At 38.1% G+C, this 14,562-nt stretch overlaps 2 protein-coding genes across 2 annotated transcripts in view; one reads left to right on the top strand and one right to left on the bottom strand.

Annotated features, from left to right (window-relative positions):
- Nucleotides 1-5,168, top strand: part of LOC119830373 (ubiquitin-like-conjugating enzyme ATG3) — a 7,056-nt gene extending 1,888 nt beyond the window's left edge. The window contains exons 3-7 of the mRNA XM_038353368.1: nt 541-654; nt 1,101-1,250; nt 1,666-1,839; nt 2,082-2,209; nt 2,872-5,168. Coding sequence (XP_038209296.1) covers nt 541-654; nt 1,101-1,250; nt 1,666-1,839; nt 2,082-2,209; nt 2,872-3,025 — 720 coding nt within the window. The 3' untranslated portion in view covers nt 3,026-5,168. The remainder of the gene's footprint in view (nt 1-540; nt 655-1,100; nt 1,251-1,665; nt 1,840-2,081; nt 2,210-2,871) is intronic.
- Nucleotides 5,169-7,038: 1,870 nt separating this feature from the next.
- LOC119829464 (transmembrane protein KIAA1109) overlaps nt 7,039-14,562 on the bottom strand; it is a 39,808-nt gene continuing 32,284 nt past the window's right edge. The window contains exons 44-57 of the mRNA XM_038352019.1: nt 14,030-14,289; nt 13,484-13,625; nt 13,145-13,227; nt 12,928-13,033; nt 12,598-12,755; nt 11,929-12,103; nt 11,393-11,592; nt 10,426-10,551; nt 9,995-10,153; nt 9,231-9,485; nt 8,771-8,992; nt 8,479-8,609; nt 8,078-8,199; nt 7,039-7,832 (exon numbers count right to left, since the gene is read on the bottom strand). Of these exons, the coding sequence (XP_038207947.1) occupies nt 7,649-7,832; nt 8,078-8,199; nt 8,479-8,609; nt 8,771-8,992; nt 9,231-9,485; nt 9,995-10,153; nt 10,426-10,551; nt 11,393-11,592; nt 11,929-12,103; nt 12,598-12,755; nt 12,928-13,033; nt 13,145-13,227; nt 13,484-13,625; nt 14,030-14,289 (2,323 nt within the window). The 3' untranslated portion in view covers nt 7,039-7,648. The remainder of the gene's footprint in view (nt 7,833-8,077; nt 8,200-8,478; nt 8,610-8,770; nt 8,993-9,230; nt 9,486-9,994; nt 10,154-10,425; nt 10,552-11,392; nt 11,593-11,928; nt 12,104-12,597; nt 12,756-12,927; nt 13,034-13,144; nt 13,228-13,483; nt 13,626-14,029; nt 14,290-14,562) is intronic.

Raw genomic sequence — 14,562 nt, 5'->3', positions numbered from 1 at the left:
AAAAAAGAAAGAAAATTTAAATAACAACTCTGCGCAGCACAAACACGTGTATACACTTACACCTCAGCAAACCGACCCGCGTAAGTCTATATCCCATAGGAATATCAGAATAAAAAGTTGCCTATATGTTATTCCAGTTGTACATCAGTCTATGTTCTGTACGTATGTACGTAATAAATTTCATTGCAATAGGTTCAGTAGTTTTTGTGCGAAAGAGCAACAAACCAAGGGTTTTTAATAAACATAACTAGCTTTTAGCACACTTATTAACTTTAGGCTTGAATTGGACCCACTTTAAATGGACAGATTTAATTCAAACTTTGTACCTTTTAGCACTCAAAAGGGACTATTTGAGTTTGATCAAATTCTGAATATTTGAAGTTGGTTTGATTTTTTTTATAGTTGTTTCGTTTATTTATTATCAGCTTATCTGAAAAACTTTGTATTTATGTGATGCAACCTTGCTTGTTTTTAAATGAGAGAAACAGTTCTTGTGTGATTGTAATAAATGTTTCAAAAAGAATATTAATACCACTACAGATAGAATACTGTGAGGATCATGAGAAAATAATTGAAGATGAAAATGATGGAGAAGGTGGCTGGGTGGATACGCATCACTATGACTCTGCAGGATCACCAACTGTTGAAGAGAAGGTAAAGCTATTCAAAAATAAATGATATTGACTATATATCCTACTACTGTTGAGGGGTATTGATTGTTTTTTTAATTTTGTTTTTAAGAAACAGGATGGAATTTTAATGTAATATAACACTAGCTTTAGCTTATTAGAACATAATATTCTCCAATAAGAACGATAGAAAGACAGAAAAAAAATTATTGTCTTTTAAAAAATGAAAATGGTACCGGCTTGTGCTTAAAAATTGGCAACTCGTTATAGGCGTAGCATATTCAGGATACCAAGTCAGGTTCAGGTTGGTAACACATTTACTTTTGAAAACAATTTGAATCTTTCATCTCATCACTTATTTCACTTTATGCTCTTTAATTAAAGTAAAGCACTGAACAATGATTCTTTGTTCTCTTTGAAACCCAATTAATCTTAAATCTGAACTTTTTTATTTCTTTGTTTTAAATCAAGGTATGCGAGATGACATTAGATGCAGCTGAAACAGGAGATAGTGATGGGGATGGGGATGGGGATGGAGACGATGACGATGATGGAGATGATGGGGAGGCTGAGGATATGGAGCACTTCCAGGAGTCTGGCTTGTTGGATGAGGTGGACCCGGTATGTTGTTAGCTGATGTAAATTTAAGGTTAATATCTGAAACTGTATACAAATCCAAAAAGTTGGTAATGCTTTCACAAAGTTTGGATGGAAAATAAATTGATTTTATATATTACATGCATTTGTTGTACGATATACTAGATACCGCTTTGCCCGCGTGGAATTAGGACATTTAGAAATGATTTAATGACTGACTATTCCTATTTTATCCCAAGGGAACATTTAATCTGTATTAAAGTATCCTGTCACCCAAGTTACGTCAAACCCTGTCTGTATACTAAAATTTATCAAAATCCGTTAATTTTGTGTATGTTTTTTTTTCATACTATATAATTGTATATATCGTGTTCGTGAAATGATGTGCGTTTCTCTCCGTTATTATGTATGTATGTATGTATGTATGTATGTCCGGCAGTCGGTGGCGCTGAGCACGCGCGCGGCGCGGGGCGCGGCGGGGGGCGCGGGGCGGGGCGCGGCGGGCGGCGCGCGCGGCGGCGACGAGATCGTGCGCACGCGCACGTACGACCTGCACATCACCTACGACAAGTACTACCAGACGCCGCGGCTCTGGCTCATCGGGTATGATGAGGTGAGCGTTTTTTTTTATGAGATTTTTTTTGGATTAGCTACCTTGGATAAGGATTTAGTTTCCGTATACCCGCAGATTAATGTAAATTGAAAATTCTAGATTTGTTCTATTTCTGCTGAATAATAATGCTAATATGCAGCTTAAAAGGTTGTCAGCTCTTGCGTAAATGAAAACACAGCTAGTTAATACAAATGATGGTGATGATGATGATCATGATGATGACATTAACTGTTAATGAACAGGAGCGCAAGCTGCTGAGCGTATCGCAGATGTACGAGGATGTGTCGCAGGACCACGCCAAAAAGACGGTCACCATGGAGACGCACCCGCACCTCTCCGGGCCATCCATGGCGTCCGTGCACCCTTGCAGGTGATATAACGTGGTTTTTTTCTGATTCTCTATTCAAGTCAGTGTGTGAAAGATTCGAAATGAAATGGAGATCTGAAAGGGGCTATCCATAAATTACGTCATACGAATTTTGGGTCCTTTTTATCCCTCCCCACTCCTTGTCACAGCTTACGAACCCACTCCCTTTGTATGTTTTCAAATTTTATGCATAATAAAAGGTAAATTCAAATCTATAACGCATCTTAGTAGATGTTTTAAATCTTAAAATGAGACATCACAAACGTTTTGATACCCCCTGCCCCTTGTCACACAATGTTACAATTCAATGATACTATCAGTTTTGAAGATTTTCAGTGTTGTTAAAAAAATACGCGTGTTTTTTTATTTGTTAGTATTAAACTTACCTGTTTTAACTCTAATTTATATCTATGTTCAAAATTTAAATTAATCACAATCGTGTCACCTGGTTTGGGCATGACAGCGAAGCATACGCACTTACTTTCAGATTTATTATAACAGAGACTAAGGTGTTTCTTACCGACTTTTGGAAACTATTACTTATTAACTATAACTTGGAAGCTATTTCCAAACACGTGGTACCGAATATGACGATTGAAAAACGCTTCTAAACATTGTCTAGTTTAAAAAAAAACATATATAAATTAAAATTAATTGATTTCCAGGCACGCCGAAGTAATGAAGAAGATAATAGAAACGGTGACAGAGAGCGGCGGCTCGCTCGGCGTGCACAGCTACCTCATCGTGTTCCTGAAGTTCGTGCAGACCGTCATACCGACCGTTGAATATGACTTCACGCAGAACTTCACTATACACTAATCTACCATTTTCTACCATAAAATTCTATCAAATATTTATAATCTACCATATTCTACCATAAGCTTCTGTCAAATACTTTTTTTTTTAGAAAACAAATTTGCAATCTCTGTATAGCTAGTGGTAGATGGAGGATGGAAATACAAGATTTGATATTAACTACCATCGCCAGAGTTTTAATGTCTAACATCTGAGTAGATACGTTTATATTTTACGGTCGATAAATATACGAGCATTATTATGAATAAAATTCTTCTATAGTTTGGAATAAATTGTGTGCAAAAATATCAATTTTAAAAATTAACGTCACTCCTCAGTGTCAGATAACACATATTTATCTGGCATCCCTTCCAATTAATTTACAATGAGTTTATTTCTATTCACGTAATTGAAAGTATATTAATTGATTGAATAATTACTCGCACGCTTAAGAGCCAGTGTAGCGCTAGTGTCGCTAGTGCATGACCTAATTTGAAAGCACAATTAATAATTATAAATGATGGTTTGATTTTGGAGAGGAAAGGCATTTTTGCTGCTCATCAAGCGAGAGTTAAGATTCACCATAAGCAGCTGATGATCGGACGGAACAAATAAAATTACAAGTCTTATCAGATTGATTTTTATTTATTTGCCGAACATGGTGATATTTTAGACTCGGAAGTATGTCGATAAAAAATAATAGTTCAGGGCGATACATGTACATACTTTATAGTTGATTTGATAATAATAAAAACGAAAAAAAATAAGTTTTGCAAAAAAAAGCAGCAGAAATAACAAATGTGCTAAGAAATGTGATATTGTAGGATTCGTTTGCGGCTGAATGCATTTATAATTCTATGCTGCTAGAAATCACAAATGGTTTGTAATAAAGCAATGAAATGCATAGTTAAAAATCTTTTATATATTTTTAATTTCCTGTATCGAATCACAGATATTTCTGCATTTTTTAGAACAGCATGTAGGTTTAGTACCCATAGGTGTTGGTTATTCAGAAACAACTATAAATACTTGAATGCCCAATATTGTTTGTAAGTCAACCTTTTATTCGTACAAAATACGCTCTTTCTGTGTTTATTATATAGTTTTAGATTCGATAGTTTTTAGTTGATAAGTTCAAATCACCACCCAATAATTACCACCAAATAAACTTAGCTTCTTTAAAAGCTTCTTTAATAAATATTTAAGCACTGCTTTATTCCTTTTTATTATTATATAACTTGAAAGACAGATGCAGTTAAAATTATCCAAACTAATTTTTACGAATAGGGGCCTATGATCTGGAGGCCTACCGTGACGTCATAAAGCAGTAAATGATCATTTCAAAATTTTAGGCTTCAAAATATTCAGGATTTCATTCACTTTTTGTGTTTAAAAATTATCTTATTCTGAAAATGTCGCAATCGCGAAGTGACGTCATAAAGTCAGGAATACATTACTATGAATGTCATAGTTATAGATTTTCGAACTTTTTTTGTATCTGAACAAAATTTAGCAAAACACATCTTTAGTTTGCCGCATGTATAACGTCATCACATCATTTAATCCATGCGACAAAAACTGAACAAAAACATTTTCTGTGGATGTAAAAGCAAGATAAAGAAATATTATTTTTTCTTTCATGGTCTTATTAAAAATGAAGTGTTGTCAATGCCAGTGTGGGAAAGTGATGGCGCTAGACCACGTATCTAGTCCCGTCCTGCTTTAGGACGTCATAGTAACCTCCCTGTAACGTAAACACGAACTGACTGTCTATAAATTATGACAATCTGTATGATAAGTTATTCTTGTATAATTACTCTTTCCTTAGTCTAAATTGGTTGGGTAAATAAATAATCGTGGAATAATTCTACACCTGCTAATGAAAATATCGCATGGAACATTGGACTAAATAAATATCAGTACAAAAACAGATCTCATGAGAACTGATAAAAAATATTAAAAAATTTACATGTTTTGAATGTGATATTCTGTGGAGATATTGTAGTGTTTATTATATGCCACTTCGTCAAAATTATTCGTTGCCATTATTTGAATGTAGTTTATGCTCTATGTACGGATCTCAATATAGATCAATTATCAAGCTTTTTGTAATTTTTAATGTATGTTAAGCTTGATTTTGTTATTTAAATAAATAATTATTTTGCGATTATATTGTATTATTGTATAAACCAACTTTACCCCAACTTAGGCATTCTGAACAAAATTGTTTAGAATGGCAACACTAATGACACGGCGGGGGAAATAGCGCCGCGTAAGTTCGATTCCTTTACGGTCTAATATCGAGTTAAGAACATTTCTATTTCTACATCTACATTTCGAATCAGTGGAAGTTTTCAAATATTGCTATTCTATCTTGCCCATGAATTTTAGTGAGATAAAATTGTTTTAAAGTAGGATGCAATAAGTAACAATAAAACAAAATCAATTATTCAATTATTTATTGATATCACATTCATTATGTACAAATAATGTTCGGTAATAAAATATATTCAGTACGTAAGAAGCATAATTATTACAAACGAAAGTATTCTATACAAAATAATACAACTGCCAACTTAACACGCTAGTATTGCTAATGTCCTTACTAAATTATACACATTGTATCAAAATGAAACTTCTATAAAACCTTAACTATTTGAATTATTGGGTAATCAAATGAAACAATTTAATATTTTTTTTATCCAAATCGTATTTAAAATCATATAAATTGATTATGAATTCCTATTTCAAACATTTTACACCAACACGAAAACATTAACAATACCATAAATATACAAAATTTAACATTAATTGGAATGAATTGTAATGTAAAATCTCTGCATCAACGGTGAATTATTTATTAAAATAATTTATAATTTAACCCCTTACATTTTCAAGCCCAATAATAATTGATAAACCTTCCCTCAATACCACAAATCGTAAAAATAAATAATCATTTCTATAAATATGAGAATGCTTTTGAGAGCGTCATACTTTTTCTAAAATATTAAAAGGAAATTGGGAGGGTGACTTGTGTAATCTTATATTATTTTGAAACTGGCGGTCCGCCCCGGCTTCGCTCGTGGTACGTATGTAGTCTATAGCTCACAAGGATAACATACCAACTAGGAAAACGAAAGAGTTTTTGAAATCGGTCCAGTAGTTCCCGTTCAAACAAACATACCTTTCAGCTTTATATTAGTATTAATATAGTATAGATGAAATACTCCAAACTACAACGCAAAAACAAAACGTGACTAGCAATGCGTATACTTCATCTAATTAAATCGATCGTTTGATTAATTGAATATAGTTTCGATAGATTTCACAATTAATAAAAAACTGAGAAGTATTTTTTAAGAAAAGTACATTCATTCATTGTACTTTGCTATCCAGTTTTAAGACCTTCGATCAACGAGACAAGTTTAAATTAACATTGGGAGACAGCCTAAATAATGAAAATTAAAAAAATATTTCATAGAAGTAAAAATTTCACTGAAACCTTACTAAATTCCTAATTCCACTGGGATTAATAGAATCTCTAATTAATATCATATCATTTTCGAAACTATATTTTAAATGTGAGATATATAGCACCAATTTTTTCACATTTTCTAAATATTGTACAGTTGATCGAAGGAGTTAATTCCTATCCCCCCCCTAAACGTCTATATATTGAATGCCGCTATAAATAATAATATTTAGATACATTTTATAATTTACAAGCTACCAAAACGTATATCAAAGTTCAGTCTAAATTTACTAAAAAAAAATGACCATAATCAAGTGGTCGATAATGTCATTTTTAATATCTTATAGTGATTATTTTGATATTTTTCTACATCGTTGGGTTGCAACAAAGCACATATCTAAGGTGGTATTACAAAAATCCTAAACATCGATACTTACTTTGAAAAACATTAAATTTGTCTATTAATTTTACTAATTAATATAAAAGTTCTCATTGTGATGCTACAACATTAATAGGTACACAATTTAATGTTATTTTAATTATTTTTGTTTCTCTCTTTTTCCTATCTTCTCAAAATTTTCAGCCAATTAAAAGTTTTTGTTTTTTATGGCTTACGATCACGGTTAAATATCGAGTCGTTTAAAATTAACTCCAATACATTCTTAGTGACGTTTTATTGGTATGCAACTCGAATTCGGACATCTAAAGTTAAAATATAAATCGTCATCAAGTTCTGTGCCTTAATGTAAATCCCAATAAAATGCAGGATTTTCAAATCCAGTAGTCACAAACAAGGCGGAAGTTTTAGATTTGTTTCTTCCTGTCCCTGTTCAATATGACGTAAGAATGTTTATCTCAAAGAGACAGACTTCCAGGATAATGGTCGAATTGGTTTATATAAGTTAATCGTAGTTTCAGGAACAGATTATGTCCAAGTAATATTCGTTTTTTGAGTCCTTGCTTGTTACTCTTAATTGGAAGATTGTTTTTATTTTCATGGTGTTTTGTTCCTTGCGATTTCTGTTTCGTCCGCTTCATAAATACGGTGTCAAATAATTCCTGGATTTAGCCTACGTTTCTTCGTATAAGCCGCATTACAGCTGGATTCGGTCGATATGGTAGGATTTTGTAGACTCGGTGGTCAGTTGGGATCGGTCTGTAGCAGCGCCAGGTGGTCACTTGTGGTGCAGCAGACGCAGCAGACGCAGCAGCAGCAGCGCCAGCAGCTTGTCGAGCGGGTCGAGCGCGCCGCGCTGCAGCCACTTGGGGATGGTGGTGCGCGCGTGGCTGAAGCCCAGCTTCTGCAGGATGTAGTCCACGCCGTACGGCTCGATCGACTTGCCCGCCCACGACAGCAACCTACATAACAAATGTTTAAGAACTAGAAGTAATAGAAAAAACATCTCCGTCATTAAACATGCACCTTTCAAATATGTACTTCCCAATGAGACTCTGAAATAGTAAAATTTTTTAGTGAAAAGGAAATTAAAAATAATACCACACGCGACTGAACATCAATCTGGAGTAAGGGGGACGCAATTTCTCTATACACCTCTACCACATGGTCCCCTAAATCCAACAAAGAAAGTAGTGTAGTGTCTCACCGCACGGTGGGCTCGAGGTGCCAGGTGAGGCAGTGGTAGTCGCGGTAGTCCAGCGCCGCGCCGCCCGCGCCCGCCTCGCCCGCTTCGCTCGCCTCGCCCGCCGTCGAGCGGCCCACCGGCATCTGCGCACATACACTTATTAGCACTTTCGACACAACACGGGTGCAATTAATACTAAAAAAGGATTTTAATAACAAATCATCTGGTTTGGAAAAGGACAAGGGGAATTATCAGTTTGAAACAGGAATTGTAATTAGTGCCAAGGTCTAATTTTACAGGACAAAATAGGCATAAACTTAATTAATGTAACGCAGAGATGGTTTAATGCTTCTGTAAAAAAAAAATGATATATTTAAAGTTGCCTTCTCTAATTTTAAATTCTATAAATAAATATGCCGTACCACCCGCTCCTTCTCTTTGATGTACGAAGAGATGAGGTCGTGCAGGAAGAGGAACGCCTCCGCGTCCACCGACACGAATATGTGGTCCTCGAACTCTGTGATGAAGCTGCACTCCACTACTGGTTTTGGATCTATATAAACAAATAATTATATAATTTAATGGTATAACTTGAATACAAAATACATTGAAATTAATTAGGCTATAATACACTACGTAAAATTGTCAGGGAGATAAATTAAATGTTAATTCAAACTCTTAAATGGATTGCCGTCTCGAAGGAGCAAAGCGCACCGTTCTCAGTGGGCACCTCCTGCGGCTGGCGGTGGCTGGTGCGCAGGTGCAGCTGCAGCGCGGGCAGCGCGAAGATCACCTCGCGCACGTGCCCCGACTTGCCGCTGCCCGACCCGCTGCCCGCGCCGCCCGCGCTGCCCGCGCCGCTCGCGCTGCCCGTGCCCGCCGCCGCCGCACTCGCTATGCCGCCCTCTCGCTCCAGCGACGGGAACAATTCGATTGCTATGGACAGTTATCAAAACTTCTTCATTGGAATTATTTACGTTTGTATAAACTTTGTGGGCAATTTGAATTGTTTATTTGAATTTATTTGCATATTATCTTTTTAATAACATATTATTAAAAAAAAATCTATCAGTTAAAAATTACGTATTAAGAATAGAGAGCACAGCCCATTTTCAATGAGTTCGTGTCTTATGCGAGTATTTATACGAGAGGAGAGAGGTGTGTCGGCCCGCACCGTCAATCTCGCTATCGGCGAAAGCGTACTGGAACCACTCGCGGAGCGTCTTGAACTGCGGCGGGAAGAGCACGGTGCGCGACATGCGGCACACGGTGGCCAGCGACTGGTGGCCCCCGGGCGCGGGGCCCGGCGCCCCGGCGCCCGCGCGGCCCTCGCCGGCGCCCCCCGCCGCGCCCCCCGCCGCGCCCGCGCCCGCGCCCGCGCCCCCGAGGCTCGCGGTTAGCGTTTGCACCGCGTGCACCTCCACTTCACCTGTTGCCAGTAACAAAAACGTGTTAATTTTTTTTAGTTTTATAGCATTGAAATGCTTTATAAATTAGAAATTTTGAAAGAATAGAAAAAAATTGATCACGAGGCAGGATTCACCGTAGCAACCGTTGCTACGGTTAGGCAAGAAACGCAGAATTTCGAATTAAAAATAAAAAATTTCGAATCCTGCCTCGTGATCAAATTTTTTCTATTCTTTCAAAATTTCTAATAAAAACGTGTTAAACATATAACTAATGCAATATTTATGGTTATTATTGAAAATAATGGTGCCTTTTACATTTCTACTTTAGCGAATGTTTTGTCATAATTCGGCTTATAGCGAAATACATTAAAATTAAAAAGAGAATCCCCAATTCATGCTCGCAGTATGAAATTAATGTGTCTTCCCTAATATATCGTAAACCATATCACCAAAATAACAGACACTATATTTGATGTGTCATACTTGAAACATAATTAATTTAGAAGATCGTCCAGAATCTAAACGTTACCAATTTCATTGTGGAGATTCTGAGCCTCGGTGGCGAAGCTGATGCAGACGTCCTTCAAACTGAACAGCGCCCACGACTTGGCCTTCAAGCTGTTGCCATGGAAACACGCTAGAGAGATGTTAGACCCCAGCAGCTCCATACTGCCGCCCAGGACACACCCTGTATAAATACACATTGAGTTATTTTGGTCGCTAAGCGGGTTATTGAAATGTGTGTGTTTGTTTATGAGAGAGAAAGAGGGGTAGATACGGAAAGGCTTTAAATATAAATATTTTGACTTTTATAGAAAGTTTTAATATTTTCAGATTTAAAATAACTCTATAGTATTAAACGATTATATCACTTTTAAATAAAATACAAAAAGTTTACGAATAAAAAAATACCGGCTTTGAAATATTTAAATTCACTTAAAAATAAATTGAAATTCAAACCTTGCTGGTTCGAACTCGGGTCGCTAGCGAGCGGCACCCCGGCCACGAAGTGCAGCACCTTCTGCCAGTGGCGGTGGTGCCGCAACACCTGCTTCGGCGGCTGGCTTCCGCCCGCCGTCGCTGTCGCTGCACATTTTTCGTGTGTAAGTGTTTTTGCACAGAATTACGAGGAAAACGGGGAAGTGACAGATTCAGATAAAGCAAACAACGGAAGATCTTTCCAGAATAAGTTGAAGTAAAAAAAAAAAATGGTTGCCTGTAAAGTCGGTTTTACGGGCGAAGATTTTACGTGACAACGTCTTTTTCTCGGTAGAATATTTATTGATATGAATATTATTAAATTGCACAATAGGAACAAGGAATGGAATGAAAATAAGAATTGCACAAATTTTAACTATAGAAAATATATTTCGTTTACTAAAAAGACAGAGACAGAGACACAAGCACGCGCCGATTCAATGCGCCTAATTCTCTAGTGCTGCGCGCGCGGCGGACCGATCATAGTTCGGTGACTCATCGTAACGTTACCGGGCGTTACACTTTTTCATGAGTGACTCCGAGCCGCAACCTAATTTAAGACGTTGTCACGTCAATATATCACTAACGGACATAGAGTTTGCCTATGAGTGTAGGAAACATCTAAATAAAGTACTTTTTTATAATTTAAGTTAGTTACTACTTGTCACAAGATTTTAACACTAAAATAATAAAGTATACATTATTGCATAATGTTTTTTTATTGATGTATACGTTACCGTAACATTGCAGACACTGTTGGATTCCAGATAGAATGTTACAGATGATAATTGTTCGAAAGTTAGCTATCTCACCAGTCAGATCATAAATTAACGGTTTTGCAATCGTACCGTAACATTTACCTATATTCCACAACAGCAATGGCACACACAAGCCGACAAAAGAACCATTCGCACCAGCAATCTATCAGAACCGAGTCACGTATACTCACGTTCCTTCCTGTCCCGTCGCATGGTGCCGTAGCTGGGGTGCAGCGAGCTGAACACGCGCTTGCTCGACTTGAACTGCTGCGTGAAGAACTCCTCCAGCTTCAGCTGCATCTTCAGCAGGTCCGGCGTCGTGCTGCGGCTCATCAGGATCTGCAGCTGGTGCCAGCTTAGCGTGCAGTGCGTGAGGATTGTTGCTGGACGGCTGGAGGTGATATAAAAAAATTAAGTTGGGTATATGCATATTGCATTATGTGTATATTAAACACCCATAATAAAAATTGGTCTCAAATAGTCAATTTGTCATAAAGACGCGTTATCAGTCACTCATAGTCAGCATTGGTCACGTATAGTCACTATTAGTCACAATTGATCTGTTTTAGTCATAAATAGTCCACATTAGTCACAAATAGCCAACATTAGTCAAGTGTAGTAACTTTTAGTCACAAATAGTCACGATACTCTTTTATTGTCATGAGTCAGTATTAATCACAATTCGTCAGCGAAATGCAGCGAAAAAGTGGAGAGCAAGAAGCAGCACCTGGCGGCGGGGCGGTGGCGGCGCGCCTGCCACTGGTCGCGCAGCGCGGCGCGCGGGCGGGACAGGCGCGCCAGCAGCACGGCCGTGCCCATGTACTCCAGCCGCAGCTCCAGCGCCGCCAGCCGCACGCCGCACACGTGCGCGGGGCTCCCGCCCGGCTCCTCCTCCACGTGCACTGCGCATACGCATGGACGATACATTAGATGAATAATTCCGTTTGTGGAATATCAGCTAGACGGTCTTTATATCCGAATCGGATACATAATATATAATAATTACTCGCCAGCACAACAATGTCTTGTTTTCAAGTTTTGTCAAAATAACATCAATCATCACATTTTCCAATTCGCGACACCAATAACCTCTATTTTGAAAGAAGAAAGAAAGAAATAATGTTTATTTAACACCACCACATTTACACACAGTTAAATTAAAATTAAAATTAAAAAGTGAACTTATGACTAAACAGTGTGGTGATAAAAAGGGTATCTACTCAGCGTGTGCTACGCGTAATGCGCAGCGCTGATTTTCAGTAGCCCCTTGGCTACGTTTTGGACGTCTATGGGCGACGCAATCTGCTTGCCAGCAAGCCATACGTATGACTTTTTGATCCTTCGAGCCGGATCATCGCTACTATACGGCTAGCACGCAAGTGCCGTGCGCGCTCACCGTGCGCGTGCAGCTGCGCGAGGCTGATGGCGCCGCCCACGATGCCGGCGCGCGCGTCCAGCGCGGAGCCGCCCAGCGCCACGCGCACCACCATGTGGCGCCGCCGCGTGCTGCCGATGCTCAGCCGCCCCGACGCGCCCAGCGACCGGCTCTGCCAGCTGCGCACCACCACGTTACGTTACGTTACGTTACGTTACGTTACGCGTTACATGCTCACACGTAATGCGGACAATGAGGCAGGAAAATTATTAAATTGATTATTATTATTCTTAATACCCACATAAATTTTACTAATTTTAAATATTAAACGTTATACACATATAATGTTACCTGACATTCCCCATAACGTTGCCCATGTTCATGTGAATGTTGAGACGCGTAAAGTTGACGGCGAACAGCACCAAGGTTTCCCACGCAGCGCCCCACTGCTTGCTCTCTGAGGGACAGTAATTTTTACATTTTTAAGTATTTAATAATTAAGATGAAGAATGTTCTAATACTGTTTATTTCTCTTATCTTTAACATAACATTTTGGAATATAACTCACCTTTCGACTTTTGTGGATCGAGTGTTTTCGCCTTTTCGCGTTGTGGTAGAACTGGCGACACCGGCGTGTTATTGCTGGTCGATCTATAAATGTTTCTTTCTATTAACTATTTATCAATATATACTTTAGTGGGTTGAAATATTATCTGTTTCAAACTCACCCTTTCGGAACTAAATTATTTTTTTCTATTTTGCTTTACTCTTTACTTAAGAGGGCGCTACCCCGTGTAGATGATAAAAAATACTATTTTAAAATATTCTTCCGATACATATTTATAATATGTAGGTATTAAAAAACAAGTAGTTCGACAATGAAAGAGGCAAGCGACTGTCCACTCACGGCTGGTCGAGGTCCAGGCTGACGTCGCCCAGGAACAGGCGGCGCACGATGGAGCGGCGGTACCAGGCGCGCGGGAACGCGAGGATCTCGCCCAGCCGCCGCATGTCGTACTTGAACGACGCCGAGCCGACGTCCACGATCGCTGTGAACGGACTCGCGTTTTACCATCAAATTCAAATTTCAAGTTTCAAATTGAACAATACAATTGTTTAAAGTGTAATGCTAATTTCGGTGATTTTTTGTGAAACAGTTAATCAATTAACGATTATAATATATTGCATCATAGAATATATGACTAAGGTATAAAGGTATGATGTAACTCATTTTCCAATACTGTTTAGTATTGGGACATTGAACTCCATATCTCATTGTTCCTTAAACTATTTTAATGCTTAAATTATAAACTATAAAACATTAATTAAAGTGCATTAGATATCATTTTCTAAAATAATACACTATTGACTAATGATGTAAAACCAAAAAGTGCAAAAAAAAAGAAAATTCCGCTTCCAGAAATTTATTTTGCAATGTCACTGCCACACTCACTTGAGAACCGAACAGTCGCCTTGGACTGATCCTGGTCCGTCTGAAAGTCCAGTTTCCTGAACCTGGAGAGGTGGAACTTGACGAACTCCACGTTGATGCTGAGCGAGTCCTTCCGCTCGGTGTCCGCGAGCGGCGACCACTGCGCCTCCTTCAGGCTGGACTTCTTGCCGCCGTACGGGTGGAAGATGTAGACGGAGAAGTCTGCTAGACACCCTGTGACGCTTAGCCCGCCCATTGCGATAGCTGCTTCCGCCATTTCTCTGTGGATCATATTTATTTTTTCGTGCTAAGTTGAAGTGGAATTACTCAGTTTATGGCAACTTTCGTTATTTGTTACTGAATCACGTGAAAACTACTGAATTGATTTCTAATTCAAGTTATCAGTTTTACACTTGCGTATCCGAATAATTCATACGCTATATAGCTTTTTTCTTCTGGTTTTGTTCGTAGGTGTATAATGTAATAACGGTAGTATAAAATAAGTAAGAAATTAATTAGTATAGTTGAGGGTAAATCTGTTTCTGTTGAATAAA

The sequence above is a fragment of the Zerene cesonia genome, chromosome 1, assembly GCF_012273895.1.
Source record: "Zerene cesonia ecotype Mississippi chromosome 1, Zerene_cesonia_1.1, whole genome shotgun sequence".
NCBI lineage: Eukaryota > Metazoa > Arthropoda > Insecta > Lepidoptera > Pieridae > Zerene > Zerene cesonia.
This window is presented reverse-complemented; position numbering and strand designations above follow the sequence as displayed.